We start from the raw sequence: 24,094 nt of genomic DNA, 5'->3' as shown, positions 1-24,094 counted from the left end.
TCAATCTAAATCTCCTTGAGGCTTTCGAAATGTGGTGCTATAGAAGAATATTAAAAGTTTCCTGGGTGGAGAAGATTCGAAACTCCACAATACTAGAACGTATCAGCAAGACTACTGAGATCATAAAAAGCATCAAGCAGAAATCTGGAGTATTTCGGACATGTAATGAGAGGTCCCAAATATAGGTTGCTACAAAATATTACGCAAGGAAAAATAGCAGGCAAACGCAGTCCAGGACGAAGAAGAACCTCATGGTTGAAGAACTTGCGAAATTGGTATGGTGTTAATACAAGTATACTATTTAGGGTGGCAGTGAATAAAATTAAGATAGCTATGATGGTAACCAACGTTCTGCAAGGACATGGTACATGAAGACGTAGAAGGGCTTCCTTCCATTTGTTTGGTGGTTCGCCAAAATCTTCACAATATTTCAGGTGGTACGCATTTGCTAGAAGGTTGGGAACTCCTGATCTAATCAATCAATGAGATAATATAATCTCATAAGTCTAGGGCACATCTAGAATGCCAGAATGGGCAAAAAATATTTAATTCCTGAAATAAAGAAAATTTAGGCCAACTTCAGCAATTATAAAAGTTCTAACACAAAGAAAATGCAAAGCGATAAGAAAATAATATTAATAAGACAACCGATACAATGTAATAAATTGAACAAAAAAATTTATTATTGCTCCGTATTGTATGCACACATTTTATTTTAATGATCAATATATATCTTTCCAATTGTGAGAAAACGATTAAACTAGTTATAAGTTTGTATATATAGATATAAACGAAATATTCGTACTTGTTTCATGTACGTAAGTACAACCATGGGTTTCAAATACATTTTGTTAACATCTTTACTGATTGGCATTACGTAAGTATCGGATATTATTGCTTTTATGTACCTTTACAAAAATATATACTGTACATATTTTTGTACTCTATATGTATAGTTTATATCAAACTATTTAATTTTCTATTATTGTCTCAGTTGTGTTTACCAATTAATAAGCGCTAACTCTATCTAGGTGTAATTTATCTTAATTATAAAACGATTTTTTAGTACCGCTGATATTGTACTTAACAAAAAACGATTTCCAAAGGATTTTATGTTCGGAGTGAGTACTGCAGCATATCAAATTGAAGGTAAGAAATAATTATTTTTTATTATTTACGTATCAGTGGCTTTACATAGCATAAATTCTGTTTGCCGTTTACCATATCCTAATCGCCATTTTTTCTTGTAACATATTTCTTCTTCAGCGAGGTCTCTTTTTTTCCGTTTATCGTCATTCTCTTTGCCTTATCCCTACGCGGGGTCGGCTTCTCCCATTGCATTTCTCCATAAGTTTTAATCTTGGGTCATATCAATATTAATCCCCTTTGCCAGCATGTCCCGCCTAAGCTTGTCCCAACAGGACTTCTTAGTATTCCTCTCGAACTTCTTCCAGGAATCTGCACTTCAGCAGTTTTTCGTGTTGAGTGATAAACTTCTCGACGTTAAACCAAACCATGACCAAACCATCTTAACCGCCCTCTCATTTTGGCATCAACTGGTGCTACACCTTCTTCTCCTTCTTCAGGTGCCATCTCCGCTACGGAGGTTGGCAATTATCATAGCTATTTTAATTTTTGAGGTAGCTCCAAATAGATGTTTTGAGCTGCATCCAAACCATTCTCTCAGGTTCTTCAGCCATGAAATTCGTCTTCTTCCGATGCATCTTCTGCCATCTTTCTTTCCTTGCATTATGAGTCGCAGGATGCCATACTTCTCGCCCCGCATCACATGTCCGAGATACTGTAGTTTTCTTTCTTTAATTGTATGTTTAACTTCCTTCTCTTTACCTATTCTCCTCAGTAATTCGTTGTTCGTAACTCTATCTACCCAGGAAACCCTCATAATCTTTCTATAGGTCCACATTTCAAAGGCGTTAAGTCGTCTCATTGTCTCTACATTTAACGTACATGATTCCACTCCACAGTATAGTACAATGTATACGTATCATTTTGTTAGGCATATTTTAAAAGCTAATGTTAAATCTTTGCTACATAGTACCTTTTTCATTTTCATAAAATTATAACGTGCTTTTTCGATTCTGACTTTGATTTCTGCAGTGCAGTCATTATTTTCTGTTATAAGTGTTCCTAGGTAAGTGTACTTTTTTACTCTTTCGGTCTGTTGGCCCTCTACTATCAATATTTCGTTAGTGTTATGGTTGTTTTTACTAATTTTCATAAACTTCGTCTTTTTTAAATTGAGAGAGAGTCCGTACTCCCCACCACACCTTACTTTTTTACTCATGAGTCTTTGCAGGTCTTGTAAACTAGCGGCTATTATTACTGTATCATTTGCATATCTGCCGATTTACTCTTATGCCGACTGTTTCATCTTCCAGAGTTTCTCGTAATACCTCTTCAGAATAAGCGTTAAATAATAGAGGTGATAGTATGCAGCCTCTCTTTATTTCAATTTCTTCAGATGTTTCTTTTTTAATTCTTACTACTGCTCGCTGATTGTAATAGAGGTGTGTTATTAGTCTTAAATCTCTTTCATCTAGGTTTTTAGTTTTCAGAATTTCCATGAGTCGATCATATTTTACTTTATCAAACGCCTTATTGTAGTATATAAAACCGACGTAAAGAGGACGTTTAACATCCAAACATCTCTGTGTCAGCACGTTGAAGGAGAATAATGCCTCTCTGGTACCCATACCATTGCGGAACCCATATTGAGTGTCACTAATATCCAGCTCCAGTTTAGAGTGTATTCTGGCGTGGATAATTTTCAGCAGAATTTTTAAATTATGTGACATTAAGCTTATGGTTTGGTAGTCACTGCGTTCTTTGGCATTCACTTTCTTTGGCAAGCACACAAATTCTGATGTCAACATTTTTATAGGGATGATTCCCATAGATGATAGCGTTGAACAGTTCTACTATTATGCCAAGGTTTTTCTCGGTGACCAACTTTATCAGCTCGCTAGGTAATTCATCTGGCCCAGCAGATCTATTGGTTTTCATAGAGTCTATTGCCTGACTAACCTCTGATTTGGTTATCTCTGTGCCCATATTTCCGGTTTGGCTATCTACGGAGCACCTACTAGCATCTTTTGCTACACCTAAACTTCCCCTAATATACTAATATATAATTTTATCATTTTTTGTCACTCCACTCATACATCTAAGCATTCTCATTTTCGCCACATGCATTCGTTGCTCCTCTTTTTTTAACTGTCTAAATTTCAGTTCCGTACATCATAGTCGATCATATGGCTGTTTTGTAAAATTTTCTCTTCAGCTTCATCGGAAATTTTCTGCCACACAACACACCACTCGCCTCCTTCCACTTTATCCATCCAGTTCTAATTCTATTGCATGCATTTCCATCTATTTCTAATTTACTCTGTGACACCGAGCCTAGGTACTTAAAACTATTGATTTTCACAATAATTTCAATTTTCATCCGTCTCTTTTTTCAATTGATGTTTTTATTTGTCCGTTCCACTATAATCTAGGACCATTTGGCTTCCATTTCCAAATTCCTAGTGATAATCTGGTCCCGCTCACTCTTGACGTTAGTTCATACCAGATTAATTATGTGTTATATTTTGTCTTTACATTAGTATCTACTTTATAATCATTATTTTTCTATTTTCTTCATTTTTCACGTTTCGCATTAATATTATTATACAACTTCTTCTCTAAAGCATCACTTCCATTTAATTTACCTGTCTTTTATTGCTCACCCACGTGTCTGAGCAATACAGTGAGCAGCTTTTCAAGATTTTCCTAAAGACTTGGTGTTGAAATTTCCTTATAATATCATCGTTCCTTAGACTTCAGTGCTATTGGCGTGTTATTGCCTTTTTTTCTATATTTAATTTATTTTATTACTTTCATCTGAACCTATATTTTTTGTTAAAGGTACCCCCATGTATTAATATTCATGTGTTTGCTTATTGAGTTGTTATTTATCTCCAAGTCTTCCGCGGTGTTTCTAATGACCATGTATTCGTTTTATGATACTAATTTCCAAATCTCAGCTTCCAGGTTCTTCTTCCAGCTTTTCTATTATGAATATAATGTCGTCTTTGTTGTCGTTAAGTTTTACACCTATTTGTCCACATTTCTTTCTACGGTTATTCTGCGATAACTTGTACATAGGTGAGAGTGTGAATACAATCTTAGGATTGGACTGTATGAGGGATTTCTAATTTACTGGTTCAAGTGGGAGAATAAAAGTTTTATGCAGACAATATTGATATGTAGATAAAGAGTCTTACCAAACTGTGAAGCCTTGTTGAACACTAGAGTCGGTCACACACACGAGTTGACAGTTCTCTTTCCACGTGCCTCGCGTTTTTACTGCTGCGAAATCGTGTATGGCATCACTCCCGAATTAACTGTTCGTGCCCGACTTTGATTGGTCGTTTCAGCCCAAAAAAGGCTGTACTGCGAAGAGATGAGCGGTACCCGAGATGACCCTTTCGAAAGGTCGTAGAGAAAAATGGTTTCACCTTCACGTGTGGTGAGGGGTACGAGAGAGTACCTCACGCTTCGACGGGTGTAGGGTGTAGTAGAAGAGAGAAATTTTTAATCGCAAATTTTCCAAAGGTTGAGGAGAGAGTGTAAGAAATAGGGGGTATGAAATGGTACTATTAAACAGGGCTGGCTTGAGAGTTATTTAAAGTTAAGGGTTTTAATAAGAGATTAAAGACAGTAAAAAATATAATAATATTTTTGACATGTGAAAATTGAACAGTTATTACCTTTCTTTTTATTTTACCTTCGTTGTTTTCCTAGTAATTTTACGACTTTATTGTAGTTGTTAGCTACTCCGTGATTTTCCGTTGCTTTCCAAAAGTTATTAACTGTGACACTATCGTAGACTTTTCGGGGGTCCACAAATATAATGTGCAATTCTGCGATGTATTTTTTCTATGGGCTCTTTTGTAGAAAATGTAGTTATCATCGTTACATGATCCTTTCACTTTCACAAAGGATTACTCCATCCTGTCTTTAATGATTTTCCCGTACAACCTACCTACCCAATAACGAACTTTGGATAAACAACACCTTTTTTAAAACACAAAGACCTTAAGAACAAAGACTTTAAGAATATGCATTCAATGACACCCGTGGACAAAGGTGCATGATAGAATATGTTGTAACTAATAGATACATACATCCGTCAAAGATAATCGACCTAAGATACCTCAACTCAGCAGATATAGGTAGTGACCAGAGCCTAGTATTATGTAAAATTAGAATCACCATGAAATACTTCACACCTAAGAGAGTGGCACTAACACAAACAAAAATCAGAGTCGAACGACTAAATACGGAATCCACGGAATACTTATACAGAAAAAGAATATCAGAAAAGATTGCTGAGAATGGAATATTAGAAAACGATAACATTGAGGAAAGGTCAAAACATCTGGGAAAAACTCAAAAGTAACATAATTAACGCAGCAACAGAATCACTTGGAGTGAGAAAAGTAACGAGTACTAATATATCAAAAAAGAAAACCCCATGGTTTCGAGAGAAAGATAAAATTTGAAGAAAAGAAGAAAGCCATTTTACAATACAGAACAAAACAAACGCAACAGGCATACAACCACCATAAACGAATTAGAAACGAAACGAACAATTTAGTCAGACAAACAAAAAGGGAACACTGGGAAAGCTTCTCAAAACAGATGGAACAGGACTTCTACGGAACACAAAAGGAAATGTGGAGAATGATCAGAGGACAAAGAAAAGAGATGAACGAACTAATAAAAACGAAACACATTCAGAAGGAAACTTGGGCAGACTATTTTCGATCTCTGTTTGCTAAAGGTGACGATAACGAACCACCAACACCTGAAGTGACAAAAAACGAAGAAATAAACATTGAAGAAGTAGAAGTAACGGACGCATTAAGGAAATTAAAAAATAGAAAATCACCAGGAGAGGACATAATATCGAATGAACTCCTAAAGTACGGAGGACAAGATTTGAACAAAGAATTTTATAATAGAACAAAACAGAATACCACAAGAATGGAGATCAAGCATCCTAAAAACTCTCTTTAAAAAGTGAGAAAAATCGGACCCGGAGAATTATTAGGCTATTGATTATATTCAAAATAAGATAGCTTAAAGGAACTACAACGTTAACGGGGTTTTATTATTTCATATACTACTATCATTGTTTGATTTGCGTGTATAGATATAATGCTGTGTGGAAATGCGATCAATGATTGTCCCCGTTTAGGATTTTGTCCTCTTCAGGGTTTGTAGTGAATGTATAATGTTGGCAGCAAAAGCAAGCAAAGCAAAAGCATTATTTCATATGGTCAATGGACATCTATATATGACAAAACCGTGGAGTGCTACCATTTAAAGAGGTGCGTTTTTGAGAAATGGGTGAATTAGTCCCTGGGCACAGGTTACATTAGGGTGAGTTATATGCACTTTTGGTACAAACATGTCTTCATAAAAATTGTTCCTGGTTAAATTTCCTATCTAAATATCACTTTTTAAAGTCAACGATACTTTTTTTTACAAAAATATATTCAAAAGAAAAAGCACAAAGAAACCCAAAAAACGAAATTTTGTTTTTTGTGCCATAACTTTTGTCCACGAGGATATAGGTATAGACATTGCTTAACAGAAAAAATACCCACATATTTCTTCTTTAAAATATTGTTTAGTAGAGGTAATTAGGATTTACAGTTTTCGAAATATGATTTTTTAAATTTCGCCACTCACAGCAATTTTTGGCAATTTTCCTTGTTATTTCGCAAATATTGTTCTGTAACTTTTTTCTACGTAACTTTAGGTATATACCATGGTACACGTATTAGGAATAGAAATCAATTAACTTTAAAATGGTCTACTGTATAACGTCGTGCGACTCTTTTTAAAGAGATTATGGTTTTTCGAGGTTTTATACTTTTAACGATTTTTTTATAATATAATATAAAAATAAAATAATACTATTATATAATATAATATTATATTATATATTATATATTATATATTATATATTATATATTATATATTATATATTATATATTATATATTATATATTATATATTATATATTATATATTATATATTATATATTATATATTATATATTATATAATACCTAATATAAAAAAATATTATTTTTTACATTTTTTACGATTATTTTTAAAATTTCTTATTAATTTTTTTTTTCTTCTACATTTAGGTATATATAGCATTATATAATAAAAAAATCTTATTTTGTTTACTTTAAAATGGTGTATTACAATAAATTCTAGGATTATTTTTGAATAAGATATTATTTTTCAAAATGTAATAAGTACTTGCAACGATTTTTGATTTTACGATTATTTTTTTAATTTCTGATTTTAACTTTTTTTTCTTGTACATGAATATACTATATATTGCTCAATAAAGAGGGCTTTCTTTTACAAAAATTACATAAACATTAGTCTTAGAAAACATCACTTTAGTTAAAGTTATTTAAACGTTGACATTTAAAAAATTTTCAAAATCAAAGTCCATCTCTTCGTTATCATTAGCTTCAATATCTTCCTCTGACACCTCAGTTGTCTTAGAGTTCCCACAATTAGTACCCATGCACATGCACCCTTTGCAGAATATTGAACTACTAATTCCTATCTTCCTACAGCCGCAGTTTTTTGTACATCCTTTGGTACATTTACATGCTATTTTTTCAAGCAAAGCTTGTGGTGCAGGAGCTTTGACAGTAAATATTGGAATTAATCCATATTTTGAAGTTTGCCCGGCCGAGTCAAGTGGATCCAAAGTATTACCTATAAAAACTAAGATTCAATCATAATACACAATCACATAAAGAAGTATAATGAAGAATTTTAAAAATAATCGTAAAATCAAAAATTGTTGCATGTACTTATTACATTTTGAAAAAGTATATCTTATTCAAAAATATTCCTAGAATTTTTTGTAATACACCATTTTAAAGAAAACAGAATAAGCTTTCTTTTTTTAGTATATAATATATACCTAAATGTAGAAAAAAAAGTTAAAATGGGAAATTTAAAAAATAATCGTAAAAAATATAAAAACTCGTTAAAAGTATAAAATCTTGAAAAAGATAACCTCTTTAAAAGAAGTCGTACAACATTATACAGTAGAACATTTTAAATGTAATTGTTTTCTATTTCTCTTACATGTATCATTGCATATGCCTAAAGTTACGTAGAAAAAAGTTACAGAACAATATTTGCGAAATAACGAGGCAAATTGCCCAAAATTGCTGTGAGTAGCGAAATTCGAAAAATCATATTTCGAAAACTGTAAATCCTAATGACCTCTACCAAACACCATTTTAAAGATAAAATATGTATGTTTTTTTGTAGAGCAATATCTATACCTATATCCCCGTGGACAAAAGTTATGGGACAAAAAACAAAATTTCTTTCTTTTGGGTTTCTTTGTGCTTTTTCTTTTGAATATATTTTGTAAAAAAAAGTATCTTTGACTTTAAAAAGTTATATTTAGATAGGAAATTTAACCAGGAACAATTTTTATGTAGACGTGTTTGTACCAAAAGTGCATAGAACTCGCCCTAATGTAACCTGTGCTCAGGGACTAACTCACCCATATCTCAAAAACGCACCCCTTTAAATGGTAGCACTCCGCGGTTTTTTCATATATAGAGATTAATTGACCATATGAAATAATAAAACCCCGTTAACGTTGTAGTTCCTTTCTATAGTACATAATCAATAGCCTATATAGAGGAATTAATTTATTAAACACAACACTAAAATGAATAACAGTTATTATACAACAGTTAAAATTTGCCCAGTTAATCTTTCAGAGTTAATGTGCGGACTATGTGTCCGCTTGTCAAATTATTGGTCGATTTCTGACGATTAATTATGTTCTCGGTCGTGGGATGCTCGATAGCTTCAAGTAAGGGGACACTTTATTCAGAGGGGGATGTGAGATTTGTCTAGTGCATTTAGTTCTGATGTTATATTGACTTGCGGACTGTGAGTCCGCACGTTATACAAGTTGTAACAAATTTTCAGGTAAGATCCAATTAGAAAATATTTTATTTAAAGGGTAAATAAAAATGTTTATGTGATTTATAATTATGAGTGATATACTGATTATGTGTTACGTATATATGAATCATATTATAAATGTATTTAGGGTTTTTTGAATATGAGTTTTGAAAAGCAACAAACATATCTTGTAAAGCTTCATGCGACATTTCTCTCTGATTCTGAGCCAGAAGTTGAAGCTTGTCCATGACGATGCTAGTTTGTAAAGAGATTTCGAAGAGATACAAGACCACGTCGCCGACATGGAAAAAAATTAAGGAGCCAATCTCAGAAGCCTTGGATGTTCCACTAAGCGTGTCACATTGCCTTACATGTATAGAGGTATCTACTATTCTGCTCAAACATTTGTTTCTTATTAAGTCTGTGTTTAATTTCTTAGAAATAGTTGTTTTGTTATAATTTGGGTTTTTGGGTTTTTGTGTTTTATAGTACCCAAAATGTGAAAAAGATATATCTGTTAACTTTTATTTTTAAAGCATGAGTTTATAAACAAATGATACTAAATTTTTGTGCAAATTGTTTTTTTGTTTATTTTAAATATATGACAAATTCTCAGATAGTTTTTCCGAAAATATTATTTGTTTTTTGGACTTTTTCTGGATTTGCGGACTGTGAGTCCGACGTTACCTTTTATGTACCATCATGCCACGTTATCTCTGAAAGGTTAAAATATATGGAGCTTTAACTGGTCGTGCTCCAATTCAAGTTAATAAAATAACAATAGATAATAGTCTTCAAAATAATATTTTATTAATTGGATAAAATTGAGTTCTTAAATATTTTTCTTTCACTTACAAATGGTAAAATATACAGGGTGTCCCGAAAAGATTGGTCATAAATTATACCACACATTCTGGGGTCAAAAATAGTTCGATTGAACCTAACTTACCTTAGTACTAATGTGCTCATAAAAAAAGTTACAGCCCTTTGAAGTTACAAAATGAAAATCGATTTTTTTCAATATATCGAAAACTATTAGAGATTTTTTATTGAAAATGGACATGTATGGCAGGAACATCTTAAAAAAAAATTATAGTGAAATTTGTCCACCCCATAAAAAATTTATGGGGATTGTGTTCCCTTAAACCCCCCCAAACTATTGTGTACGTTCCAATAAATTCATTATTGTGGTACCATTAGTTAAATACAACATTTTTAAAACTTTTTTGCCTCTTAGTATTTTTTCGATAAGCGAGTTTTTATCGAGATGCGGCTTCTTTTTCAATATATTTATGTAAAAATTTTATGGGGGTTTTGTACCTTTAAACCCCCCAAATGTTTGTGTACGTTCCAATTAAAATATTATTGTGGTACCGTTAGTTAAGCACAGTGTTTTTAAAACTTTTGCCTCTTAGTTTTTTTTATAAGTCACCTTTTATCGAGATGTAGCTTCTTTTTCAAAATATACCTAAAAATGTAAATTATAAATAAATTTTCAGATTATTAACAGGTCTCTATAATCGTACTTATACAAATATGTGGTGGATTCGACAAATATTCAAAATATCTCGATAAACACTGGTTTTTCGAGAAAGTAGTAAGAGGCAAAAAAGTTTTAGAAACAGTATGTTTAACTAATGGTAGCGCAATAATAATTTAACTGGAACGTACACAAAAGTTTGGGGGGTTTAAGGGAACAAAACCCCCATAAAATTTTTATTGGGTGCACAAATTTCACTATAATTTTTTTTTAAGATATTTTTGCTATAATAATGCCACATGTCCATTTTCAATAAAAAATCTCTAATAGTTTTCGATATATGGGAAAAAATTGATTTTCATTTTGTAACTTCAAAGGGCTGTAACTTTTTTATGTGCACATTTGTACTAAGGTAAGTTAGGTTAAATCAACCTATTTTTGACCCCAGAATCTGTGGTATGATTTATGACCAATCTTTTCGGGACACCCTGTATAAAATAGCAATTGATATTACTAATGCAATCACTCCATCCAACGTATTGGGAATTGAACGTAAAATTGCATATGCGAACAAAAAGTATCATTCTGGTTGAATATTACATCTACATTGTATCTATATCTATAAAATATAGTTATAGAATATTATATCTATCACTTTGGTAGGAACCAAAGTGATAACAAACAAACTGAATACAATTATAAGATTAGCAGAAAAACAACAAGGTTTTAGGTCGAGAAGATCATGCACCGACGCTATATTTATAATGAGGCAGGTTCAAGAAGAATCGTTAGAATACAACAAACCGGCATACTTATGTTTTGTCGATCCTGAGAAGGCATTTGACAGGCTCAAACTTAAAGACCTTATCCATTTATTACAACGTATTCTGCAACGATTTACAACGTATGCTGCACCAATTTAATATAACCGCTAGAAAATTTAACACGTTAATTTCTCCAAAAAAGACTAAATGCATGGTTATAACAACAAATGTAATAAGGTGTAAATTAGAGCTGAAGGGTGAAATAATAGAACAAGTCATGGAGTTTAAAAATATCTAGGCATCACACTATCTAGTTACGGAAAGCTCGAAATCGAAGTGGAAGATCAGGTGAATAAAGCAAACAGAGCCGCAGGCTGCCTGAATGACACAATATGGAGAAATAAAAATATTGGAAAAGAAGTGAAAGGCAAAATTTATAAAATAGTCATCATACCAATAACGACATACGCGGCAGAAACACGAACTAAAAGAGACAGGACAAAAAGATTGCTAGAAATAGCAGAGATGAAAACACTTCGAAAAATCGATGTTAAGACGCTATGGGATAGAGCTAGAAGTGTAGATATAGGGGAGAGTCTTGTACCTTGAACCAGATTTTTTCAAAGCTCAATTATTTTTAAGTTTTAAAATTTCTAGGAAAAATTTTTGAACTAACTTTTAGTTTACACGCCATAGTATATTATATTAAAAGGTCATTTTAATAAAACAAAACCTAACACATTTTTTAGAATTTTATTTATTAGAGCTGATTTGGTCCAAGGTACAAACCGGTACTGTACCTTGAACCACGTAGTCTTGTACGTTGAGCCACCTTCAAACTTTAAAAATATATACAAAAAACTGTGTTATTTAACACTGAACCTCTAAAAATCTAAGTCAAACTCATGTAGGTACTCCTTTTTGCCTTTAAGACAACCCAGCCTGACTTGGTGGTTTAATGTCAAATTGTCTACCACTTGGGCCAGAATATGTCTTGCTGTTCAGAATTCTCTTTAAATACTGAACTGGTAAATACGGACTTACAGTAATTACTTGTGAAACATAAAAATGTGTCTTCTTTTTTTTTCCTAAATACCCTTTCAGGGTATTTACAATACGGCTCAACTTACAATAAGTGATAGCGGTCCAAGGTACAAGACTTGGCCGAAAAGACAACAACTGTGAATTTAACCTAATAAATCGGTTTTGATATATTCCTCACCATGTTGTTTAACTACCTATTATAGGCATACACACCTTGTGATTTAATTTACGATATCTGTTAATACAAAATTTAGAAAAAAAAATATGTATCCTATAAATAGTTACTTTTCACGAAATAAAACACTATACAGGGTGTCCCGGAAAATAGTGCGTTCCTTAAAGGTATAGGTAGAAGGCACCATGTAGAACAAAAAACTCTTATAACATTTTTTTCTAAATGCAACCGTTTGACCAAAAAATTAAAATGTATTTTGGTAGGCAAATTTAAATCTGACAACTATGTGCGGTACGCAAATTTAAGCATAGACAGTCCCATGTAAATAAATAGAGAGAGAAGATAGTTAGTAAACAGATAGTTTTAAAGAATCCTGTTTAGTGTCAATGCCGAAAATGTTTTCGAATAGTGAGTGTATTACCTATTATGTTATTACCTATGAATGGTGTTTGTGAAAGGTTACTTGAAACATCTATTCGGTATAATAATTATTTTCAAGTAAGTACAACTTAGTTATTTCAGTTCACAAGTAAACAAATTACTGAGACATTATCTGGTGTATTTAAGTTCCACTGTAAACTATTAAAACTATGTAATTCAGATAAAGCCCTCAGCAATACTCAGCATTCAACCCATTTTAACCTTACTAAATACATAATACTAGTTCAGTTAAAAGATGTGTTTTTATGTTAAAAGATGTATAATTCGTTTAAAATTATGCAATAGGTATTTCAATACATTTCAAAAGAAAATAATTTTAGTAAACAAATTAATAGTAAATACATAAGTATTACCTACTATTAGGTTGGATTATGTTAAATACTGTTAATCACAATCACAAACGAGTTCTTATTATGTTATTATTCCGTAGTGCGTACGATGTTGCCAGTTTATTAAAATTTCCAAACATTAAAATACAGGTATATGGAAAACAATGTTAACTTTTTTTTTGGAAACGGCTAACTTTAGAAAAAAATGGTATAGGACTTTTTTGTTCCAAATTGTGTATTCTCTCCATACCTTAAAGGAACGCACTATTTTCCGGGACACCCTGTATTTTTACGATAGCCGCAAACGATTTCTAGTCACGTTCAACAACTAACCACAGAATGACGACGATTGTAGAACTTGAGATAAGAAACATAGAGAGTTCGCGGGCAAAATAAAAAGAAAATGGGGTGGCCCATGGTACAAGCCATAGGCGTAACCAGGGGGGATTTTGGGGGTTGTAACCCCCCCCCCCATTGGGATGTACTTTGAGCTCTATACGCTTAACACCATAGCCCTCAGAGACCTTCCAGTAGTTGTAACCCCCCCTTTCAGATAGTTGTAACCCCCCCCTTAGGATCATCCTGGTTACGCCTATGGTACAAGCTGGTCCAAGGTACAAGCCTCTCCCCTACGACAGAGATGCAAGGTGGATGGAACGACCACATAAGCCGAATGACAACAAATAGGGTAATAAGGACGGCGAGAGACGATTCCTCAATAGGAAGACCACGAAAACGGTAGAATGACAACTTACTGGAGGTACATTGAAAAGCAGACAGAGTCATTTCTACACAAAAAGATGAAGCAGAAGAAGAGAACCTCCTCACAGAAGATGTGACGCATATTTCCATATAACTATTGGAGTCATTTTGTTTCCTTTTTTGTGTATGGAGCATAAGTTGCCCATTTTCCATTCCTTCAGTAATTTTCTATCATATACAGGGTGATTGATTAGTAGGGTGAAGGTATATACAGGGTGATTGATTAGTAGGGTAAAGCTCAATAGCTCCGCTATAGTAATAGATAGCAATAAAAGTTAATAACAAAATCTTTAGCCACCTTTGAGCTTCACATTACAAAATTAGTTAGAATGTTACAGGGTGTTCGGTAACACAGTGGCAGATCAAACTTTTGTTTTTTTAAATGTAACACCCTATATGAAATTCTGTTAACTTCTCCATCACAAAAATATAAAGGTTTGTTATGTTACACAGGGTATTTACAAAATTATAACCAATTTTATATGAAAATCGTAAAAATTCAACTCCCTATATAAATAAAAATAAGCAAATCAACAATGGTTTATTAATGCCATATTTTTTTACGTATTGTTAATATTTTCAATAATGATCGATATTGCTAATTTTCTTTATATCAAATACAGGGTGAGTCAAAACGCAAGTACATTATTTTCTCAGTAATTTTAAATGGAACACCCTATATTTTATATCACTACTGAAAAGTACCATTACCGAACTTTAATTTTTAGATAACATTCCCTATGTCTAAATTTATTAGTTTTCGAGATATCACCAGAATTTAATAAACTGGACTGATTTTTTTGGGGTTAATTTTAATAATGAAGTTTATAAAATACCTCCAACAACAAGGGATGAGATGAAAAATAGAATACAAAGTGTATTTCGATGTGTTAATTTACAAATGCCCCGTAGAGTAAGTAGCTCATTCAATGATCGTTTTTAGGCGTACATAAATGTGTTAGAGATAATTTTGAACACCTTATGTAATTAAATATTAAAAATATTTTAATAAAAGTAGCTTCTAATTTTTTCAAACATGTTTTTTTGCAAAATGTATTACTGATAACTCATATTTCGTTCTTTATTTGTTACATTGTTACATTTACATAAAAAAGTAGTGTTTAATTGTCTTCAAAAAATATTGTATTTTGTGTTTGTGTGTTTTTTTGTAAAATTTATCACTAATTTTCTTACAATAAAACACTGAAAAACGTTTGTTTTCTATACTTCCACAAAATTTATTACAACTATGTTATTACTACAGCTGTTTCGGCAAAGTGCCTTTCTCGTAGTAGTTTCTTTTTATACAGCTCCGTCATATAAACTTTCAAAAAAACTGTCAGATATTATTACAGAATACACTAAATTTTCACCTAAATTCACCGTAAAATATACACTAGAACTAGTTAATAAAATACAACATTTTCAATTGCCCAACAACTCCAGACTAATTTCATTTGACGTAAAAAATCTTTTTCCTAGTGTTCCTCCTACAGAAACTTTTGTTTTAGTTAAAAACCTTTTAGAACATAATAGTACAAATCCGATCATTGCATCTGAAATTTTACACTTTCTTGAAATTTGCATAAATCAAGACTATTTTGAATTCAATAATCAAATTTACACAAACAACAGTGCAAGACTTATTATGGGTAATCCTCTAAGCCCATTACTATCAGATATATTTATGAACCAACTTGAAACAACAATTTTTAAACACCCCGTATTTAAACAGTTCTTATATTGGTGGAGATACGTGGATGACATACTAGTCTGCTTTACAGGAACTAACAGACAACTTGACCAATTTCTATCATACATTAATTCACTTCATAGTAATATTGAGTTCACAATAGAAACAGAACAGAATAATTCCATAAACTTTCTAGATGTAACGATTACCAGACTACACAACAAACATGAGTTCTCCGTATATCATAAACCTACACATACTGACACAACTATACACAATTCATCATCCCATCCTACACAACACAAATTAGCAGCCTACTATAGCATGATACATAGACTGACAGAAATTCCTATGACAAAAAATAACTTCGAGACAGAACTAAATATCATTAGACAAATAGCAGTAAACAATGGCTATAACGAACAAACAGTTAACAACATTTTAAACCAAAAACTCCATAAGAAAGCCTTGAAATTAGTGTATCCACCACCACAGAAAGAACCCAGTACCTTCTGCTCTCTCACATATACTGGCAAAATAACAACAAAAATAGCCAGATACATAAAAAAGAAAGGAATAACACCAGCTTTCAGAACTAACAACAACTTAAGCAAACATATTAAAAACAATAAAAGCCGAAAGAGAAAGCAACTACAGAGTGGTGTATACAAACTAACTTTTGGTGACTGTCCGAAAACTTACATCGGTCAAACTGGCAGAACTTTTGACAAACGGATAGCAGAACACAAAAGGGCTTTCAATAATAGAAAAACAGACACTTCTACATACGCACTTTACCTTGATCATAATCATTCTTTCAATGAAGAGTTTCAAATTCTACATATTCAAAATAAAGGCCTTAAGCTATCACTTTTAGAATCAATGGAAATTAATAAATTGAAAAATACAGATATAATTCTGAATGACCAACTCGAGACAAACAGCTCCCCACTCCTCAACCTCTTCAGTTAAAGACTTAAAAAGGCAAACACATTGTAAAATATATCACTTGAGAAAGGCACTTTGCCGAAACAGCTGTAGTAATAACATAGTTGTAATAAATTTTGTGGAAGTATAGAAAACAAACGTTTTTCAGTGTTTTATTGTGAGATAAAAAGAACTTTCATCAAGTAACGGTCGAATCCATCAATTACTAATTTTCTTTGTTTATTTGTTGCATTTACATAAACAGATAGTTTTAAATTGTTTCAAAAATGTTGCATGTAGTGGTTGGGTTTTTGTTTGTAAAATGTATTACTAATAAATTACTTTTATTTCTTTATTTGCTACAGTGTAACATTGATTACCGGATTGATAATCGGTAATCTTCAATTGACAATTCAGTCATGGCTTACTTAAAATTTCGATAAATTTAAACACCTAAAATAATTTGCTCTGAAAAATGAAAATATCTCGAAAACTAATAAATTTGGGCATAGGGAATGTTATATAAAAATTAAAGTACGTTAATGTTAATTTTCAATAATGATATAAAATACAGGGTGTTCCATTTAACATTACTGAGAAAATAATGTACTTGCGTTTTGACTCACCCTGTATTTGATATAAAGAAAATTAGCAAGATCAATAATTCTTAAAAATTTTGACAATAAATAAAAAAATATAGCATTAATAAACCATTGCTGTTGTGCTTATTTTTATTTATACGGGGAGTTGAACTTGTTACGATTTTCATACAAAATTGGTTATAACTTTGTAAATACCCTGTATAACATTACAAAACTTTATATTTTTGTGATGGAGAAGTTAACAGGATTTTGGATATAAAGTAAAATATAGGATATTCCATTTAAAAAAAAAACATAAGTTAGGTCTGCCACTGTGTTATCGAACACCTTGTAACATTCTAACTAATTTTGTAATGTGAAGCTCAAAGGTGGCTAAAATTTTTGTTATTAACTTTTATTGCTATCTATTACTATAGCGGAGCTATTGAGCTTTACCCTAGTAATCAATCACCCTGTATGTAAGCATTTGCTAAATATAAGTTTTAAAGTATTGAGTCCGAAGTGCGTCTTTTACCAGTTGTGCAGGTATGTCTCCAGCTCCAGTTGCTCTTTAATTTTTCGTCGTCTCCAGCGCACCTTTTATTTCGTATTGAGATTTATCTGTAACTTAATAAGTGAGTAATATTTTACCCATTCATCTATTTGCATTAGTTGTATCTTTACCCTTTCATCGGTATTCTTTATGATGTTCCACAACATTTTCCATGCCTCCCTTGCTTTTAAGCTTCCGATTAAGCTATCTATATCTTCACAAAATTGTTTTTTTTTCTGCTCTTTGTATTATATTATTCGCCGTCGTTCTTGTTTTGAAAATAATATTCTTATATTGATTTTTTACATTGTAAATTCTAGGTGGGTGGAATGAAGATGGTAAAGGAGAAAGTAACTGGGATTATTTTTCTCATCAAGTTCCATCTCCCGTTTTAAATGGAGACACAGGGGATGTAGCGTGTGATTCTTACCATAAAGTGAAAGAAGATGTGGCGTTATTAAAATATTTAGGAGTTAAGCATTATAGATTTTCCATTGCATGGTCAAGAGTTCTTCCAACAGGTAAGCAGAAGATATATAATATATAAATGAATCTGTGAACCAAAAAATGGTTGTTTAAATTGTAAAAGTATATATAGCTCAGCTCAACAGGCCTCAAGGGCCCAAGGCTTTAGTGGTTTTTTCCATTTATTTTTGTCTTGTGCTAGGTTTTTCCAATCTTGTACCTTCAGCGACTTTAGATCTTTTTTTGCCGACTCCAACCATCTTCTTCGGGGGCGTTCTCTTTTTCTTTTTGTACCAGCCTCTGTGTTTATTAATTCATTGGGAACTCTTCCTTCTCTCATTCTTGCTACATGCCCGAGCCATCTTAATCTTTGAATTTTGGCGAGTCTTGTTATTTTTGGTTGTCCATATATTTGCATTAGTTTTTCATTCGTTCCTATTCTCCAGATATTCCCCACTTTTAGACCTCCTTATATCCTTCTGAGAATCTTTCGTTCTCATCTATCTAATTTTACTTTCATGTCTTTATTAGTATCCAGGTCTCGCTAGCATAGAGTACTGTAGGTCGGATAACTGTTGTATATATTCGTTTTTTGCTATTCTGGATATTACCTTCGACCTCAGTATCTTATTCAGACTCCCAGCACCCGTACTACCTTTGTCCATCTTTGTTTTCTGCGTTCTCGTTTTGATTTGGTCTTCCAAATTCTCTAACCAGTTTGCTGATTTAAAAGTAAGGTTGAAATCCTCCGTAAAATTGTTCCAATTTTCCCAGAAGTCGACGTTGTTTCGGAACCATAGTATCGCTTTTCCCTAAATACTTCTGGTAGCGCTTTCAATATTGCATCGTCTTGAATCCGGTAACAGGTTTTTAGTTCGTGTAGCCTTTCCAAAAATTCTGTGGGGTCTTTGGATCCGTCAAAATATAAGCCCCATTTTCTAACTGTGTCCATTATTTGACTATGTTCATTTTCCGTTTGTGTATCGTATGTTTCCGGATCCTCAGTTGCGATATTGGTAACTGTGACGGTCTTTTTTGAGCGTAAGTGTAAGACCATTCTTGATCGAAGATCGTCCAATTTACCTCTAGTATCTAAGTTAAATTCTGCCATAACATTATTAAATCCTCTTTCTTTAGTTTATATATTCAGCCTACCCTCTCATCCGCAATTTCTTAACCTAACGTACCTTCTGATTCCGCCATATTTATAATATATTTTTTCGATCCGTTTAAATGTCTTAAACCCTTTTAAAATAAATGCTCGGACGCCAATGTAACGTGGTCGTTGCGTTTGTTGCTCTAGGTAACAAAATCAGTCGAAGACAAAAGGTTCACTTTTTAAGACATTTTTATTTAGAATCAAAACATACAAAAGATAAGATAATTAGCCTTAAGTACTCGTTAATTTCGTTAATAATAGTTATTTATGATATAAGTGTTAAAAGTATACGTTTAAGGCACGCATGTGAAAGTTTGCAGAATGAGCGATAGCGAGTACTTAAAAGCGAGTTAAAAATGTACTTTTAACACGCATATCATACAATATCTTTTCTACAAACGTAATTACAGGACAATATCTAAAAAACTTTAACTTGAACTTGACTGACATTCCATTTTTCTATTTTTTTGACATTACATCAAAATTGCCTATACGGTCAATACGAACTGCAGTGCCTTAAAAAAATTTTTTTCTACGAGCGTGCAAAAATGTCTACTTTCGCGCACGCATTTTAGTTTAGAAAGTTTCACTTTTCCGCACGCGTGTTACTTTTCCGCACGCGGTTTTTACTTTTCCGCACGCGTGTTAATTTAGATATGTTAATATGGCCTTAAAGTAATTATAATACATGCAATAAACTAATATTTAGATATTATTTACTAATTTATTTTAAATATATCTTATTGTGTTCCTGTTTTAATGAAATTAACGCGAAAATTCGATGAAATAATAGTATATTACTTTATGAGGCGGAGAAGCATGACTTTTCTTGACGCGCCCGATATTACGCGCCGAACGAAGTGAGGCGCGTAATAGAGGGCAAGTCAAGAAAAGTCGCTTCTTTGCCGAATAAAGTATACTATTTTTTCTTCAAACGTAGCAATTTTCAACCATAAATAGTACAATTCATACGCTATTTTTACTCGAAATTAACTGTGACAACTATCAAAGTCGTCTAGATGTTAGAAATTAAAATAATTCAGTCGTCGGTGGGATTTGCGTCTCCCTGGTTACAGTTGTTTGACAGTTGTTTGCAATTATTATTACGACGAACTTCAGCAACACTTTTAATTGATGGAGGCGGAAATCTAGAATGCCTCAAACGACATGGGGGCTGGAAATCAAGCACGGTTGCCGAAGGATATATAGAGGATTCAATAAGAAATAAGAAAGATAATGCTCAAAAAATTTTAAACCCTCATGATTCGCCAACATCGGGAATGATTGCTGATAGTTGTGCTCGACCAGAAGTATCATCAACAATTACCGATGCGTATCAAGAGTCGGGAACATTTTTGCACGGTTTCAATGTTGAAAATACCTCACTAACTAATTGTACTTTTAATATTACTATAAATAAAAATTATGTTTAATTGTGGTTAATGACATTTGTATTGTTGCTTTGTGACATGTTTCATATTGTTGCCATGACAACATTTTTCTCTCCGCCGTAAAGAAATGGGAAAAAAAACTGCTGCCGGCGGAGACATCAAACTTTGACAGGATCAAGTTAGATAAGTAATGTCATCATTATTTGACGTTTGAAGAAAAAATTATTTTGATATAATATTCGAAAGTCAAATCGGTAGACAATAACAATCGTTTTGAATCATCGTCATGGAAACCAAGATCGTCGTCGTGCTAACTAATTTTATTGAAAGTTTGGTTTTGACAACCTTGTCAAAGAATTAATTTGTGTATGTATTTTCATATTAATTAAATTAATTGATTAAGATTTGGTAATTTTTTAAAGACTCTTAGAAAAAACATTGTTCCTAACTCTTGCAGAAAGTCTCTTTTCCGCACTCGACTGCTTGCCGAACTCCTGCTTCGCGTCGTTCGGCAAACTGCAGTCGCGTGCGGAAAAGAATGACTTTCTGCACTTGTTAGGAAAATAACTTTAAAGCACTAGTCCCTTAAAGTAGCATTTTTAACGCTCGTATGGAGTGCTAAAAACTGCATTTTTAACACGGTTGTAGAAAAAATATATTTATAATCTACGCATCGAGCTTTCGGTTCGGGTCAATGTGACAATATTTTGTACATGAATGAATGACATTGACGATCGCGTGGATTAGGAATTACTTTTATTTACTAATATGAAATGGACGCATAAGGAGAGGAAAAGACATGTAGGGAAATACGATCACCGCTCGTATAAGGATAGGTAAAAGGAAAAACCATCGGATTCGTTCAGCACACCAAAATGAGCTAAAAATGGTCTGGATAACTCATCTCTTATACCTCGTTGTTGTTTATTATTCTTCGATCAACGCTCCAAGAATAATAGTCAACTAGTCTTTTCGTTCCGACTTTTATATCGTCCAAGACGGTACAAAAACACGTTTTACTTAATTCATTGGCGTACTCTCGACGATAAAATTATGTTATCGTCACAGATGCATGCATTATTCCGATATTAACATATGGGGCATAAACATAAAAATCACAAAAAAGAATATAAACATACTCAGAGTCACTCAACACGCGATGGAAAGAGCAGTGCTTGGCATATCACTTATGGACAGGAAAACAAACACATGGATAAGACAGAAAACCAAAGTCACCGATGTGGTACAAAAATCACAAAAATCATTAAAATTGAAATGGGAATACGCTGGACATGCAGCTAGGAGCGATCTAAATAAATGGCACAGAACAATCCTAACCTGGAGACCATAACAACCCCTATCGTAGGGGGTAACTACCCCCAGCCACTCTGAGATGGTCCAGATGATGTAGAACTAATATAGTAGTATCTCGGTTGAATGAATGAGTAGTCAACCCGACCGATTCGTGGAATATGCTGAAGTATGTTTCAAGAATTTTGGAGCCGATATTAATGTGAATTATGGGAGACGGGATTGGTTGCGATATTGTTGGCCCTGGAAGAAAAACTAGCGATTGGAGAGTACCTTTGTGCTCACAACCCCTATTTAATTTTAAAATTCTCGTCCGTCTATTTTGTAATGTTTCTAAAATTCCGAATATCAGAAATTCCTTCTAGAATTTCATTACATAAACAGATTTGTATTTAACTGTTGAATGGGTTGCATGTGAGAGTTCATTTTGAATGAAGTAAAAGACAGACGTAGGTACTCTTAATCATTTATTGTAACTTCCGACGACCGGTTTCGCTCTCTAAAGTCAACAGTTACAATGCTACAAATAAAAACCAGAGTTAGAGCAATGTCTGGATGTAAAAGATGCTAAAGATCCATAAGATCAAGCCAATATTGAACAACATTATATAAAAGTAGTGAAGATAGCAGACAAATACATATACATGTAAACTCGGGGGCTGTAACAAACGTCCCCAAGCTCACAAACACATGCAGATGTATACCGTCTAAAATCATGCAATGATAACGTGTCGTACTTACATTCGGTTACAAGTAGCTAGTACCTCAGTATTCATTAACATAATATTTCTGCTTAAGTTATGCTAAAAGGATATGGTGGAATAGACGGAGAATGTTGCAAAGGTAAACAAGTTTATGGAATTTGGGAATTCTTGAGGGTGAAGAGATAGTTGGTGAAAGACAACCATCAAATCTGTGACTGTTATTCTTGTTTGTGAAGTAAACTAAAGTGAATGTCATAATATATACAATGTTTTAAAATGTGATGGTTTTAAAGATTTTTATTTCTATTTATTAAAAGATTTTTATTTTTATTTATATTTATTAAAAGACTTTTATTTATTAGTGTATGTGTTAGTGTAAGAATGACAACATTTGGATCAAAACGGGTCGATATGTAATATGTATGTTAGATGTTGACGTGCAGCTGTAACCTAAATTGTATTGTACAGTAAGGATTGTATTGTCCTTACTGTACAATACAATTTAGGTTACAGCTGCACGTCCACATCTAACATATATATTACATATCGACCCGTTTTGATCCAAACGTTGTTATTCTTACACTAACATATACACTAATAAATAAAAGTCTTTTAATAAATATAAATAAAAATAAAAATCTTTTAATAAATAGAAATAAAAATCTTTAAAACCATCACATTTTAAAAAATTGTATATATGACATTCACTTTAGTCTACTTCACAAACAAAAATAACAGGCACAGATTTGATGGTTGTCTTTCACCAACTATCTCTTCACACTCAAGAATTCCGAAATTCCATAAACTTGTTTACCTTTGCAACATTCTCCGTCTATTCCACCATATCCTGTTAGCATAACTTAAGCAGAAATATCATGTTAATGAATACTGAGGTAGTAAGTACTTGTAACCGAATGTAAGTACGACACGTTATCATTGCATGATTGTAGACGGTATACATCTGCATGTGTTTGTGAGCTTGTGGACGTTTGTTACAGCCCCCGAGTTTACATGCATATGTTTTTGTCTGGTATCTTAACTACTTTTATATATGTTGTTCAATATTGGCTTGATCTTATGGATCTTTAGCATCTTTTACAACCAGACATTGTTCTAACTCTGGTTTTTATTTGTAGCATTTAGTGACTTGTAACCGTTGACCAGAAGATGCTCTGCATACTTTAGAGAGCGAAGCCGGTCGTCGGAAGTTACAATAAATGATTGAGAGTACGTCTGTCTTTTACTTCATTCAGATTTGTATTTCCTTATCTCATAA

General features: G+C 32.7%; 1 protein-coding gene across 1 annotated transcript in view; it reads left to right on the top strand.

Annotated features, from left to right (window-relative positions):
* The first annotated feature begins 753 nt into the window (after positions 1–753).
* Positions 754–24,094, top strand: part of LOC114328482 (myrosinase 1-like) — a 43,596-nt gene continuing 20,255 nt past the window's right edge. The window contains exons 1-3 of the mRNA XM_028277338.2: positions 754–877; positions 1,067–1,149; positions 18,109–18,309. Coding sequence (XP_028133139.1) covers positions 813–877; positions 1,067–1,149; positions 18,109–18,309 — 349 coding nt within the window. The 5' untranslated portion in view covers positions 754–812. The remainder of the gene's footprint in view (positions 878–1,066; positions 1,150–18,108; positions 18,310–24,094) is intronic.

This window comes from Diabrotica virgifera, chromosome 2 (assembly GCF_917563875.1).
Source record: "Diabrotica virgifera virgifera chromosome 2, PGI_DIABVI_V3a".
Classification (NCBI taxonomy): Eukaryota; Metazoa; Arthropoda; class Insecta; order Coleoptera; family Chrysomelidae; genus Diabrotica; species Diabrotica virgifera.
Note: the sequence above shows the minus strand (reverse complement) of the source record. Positions and strands in the feature narration are given on the sequence as shown.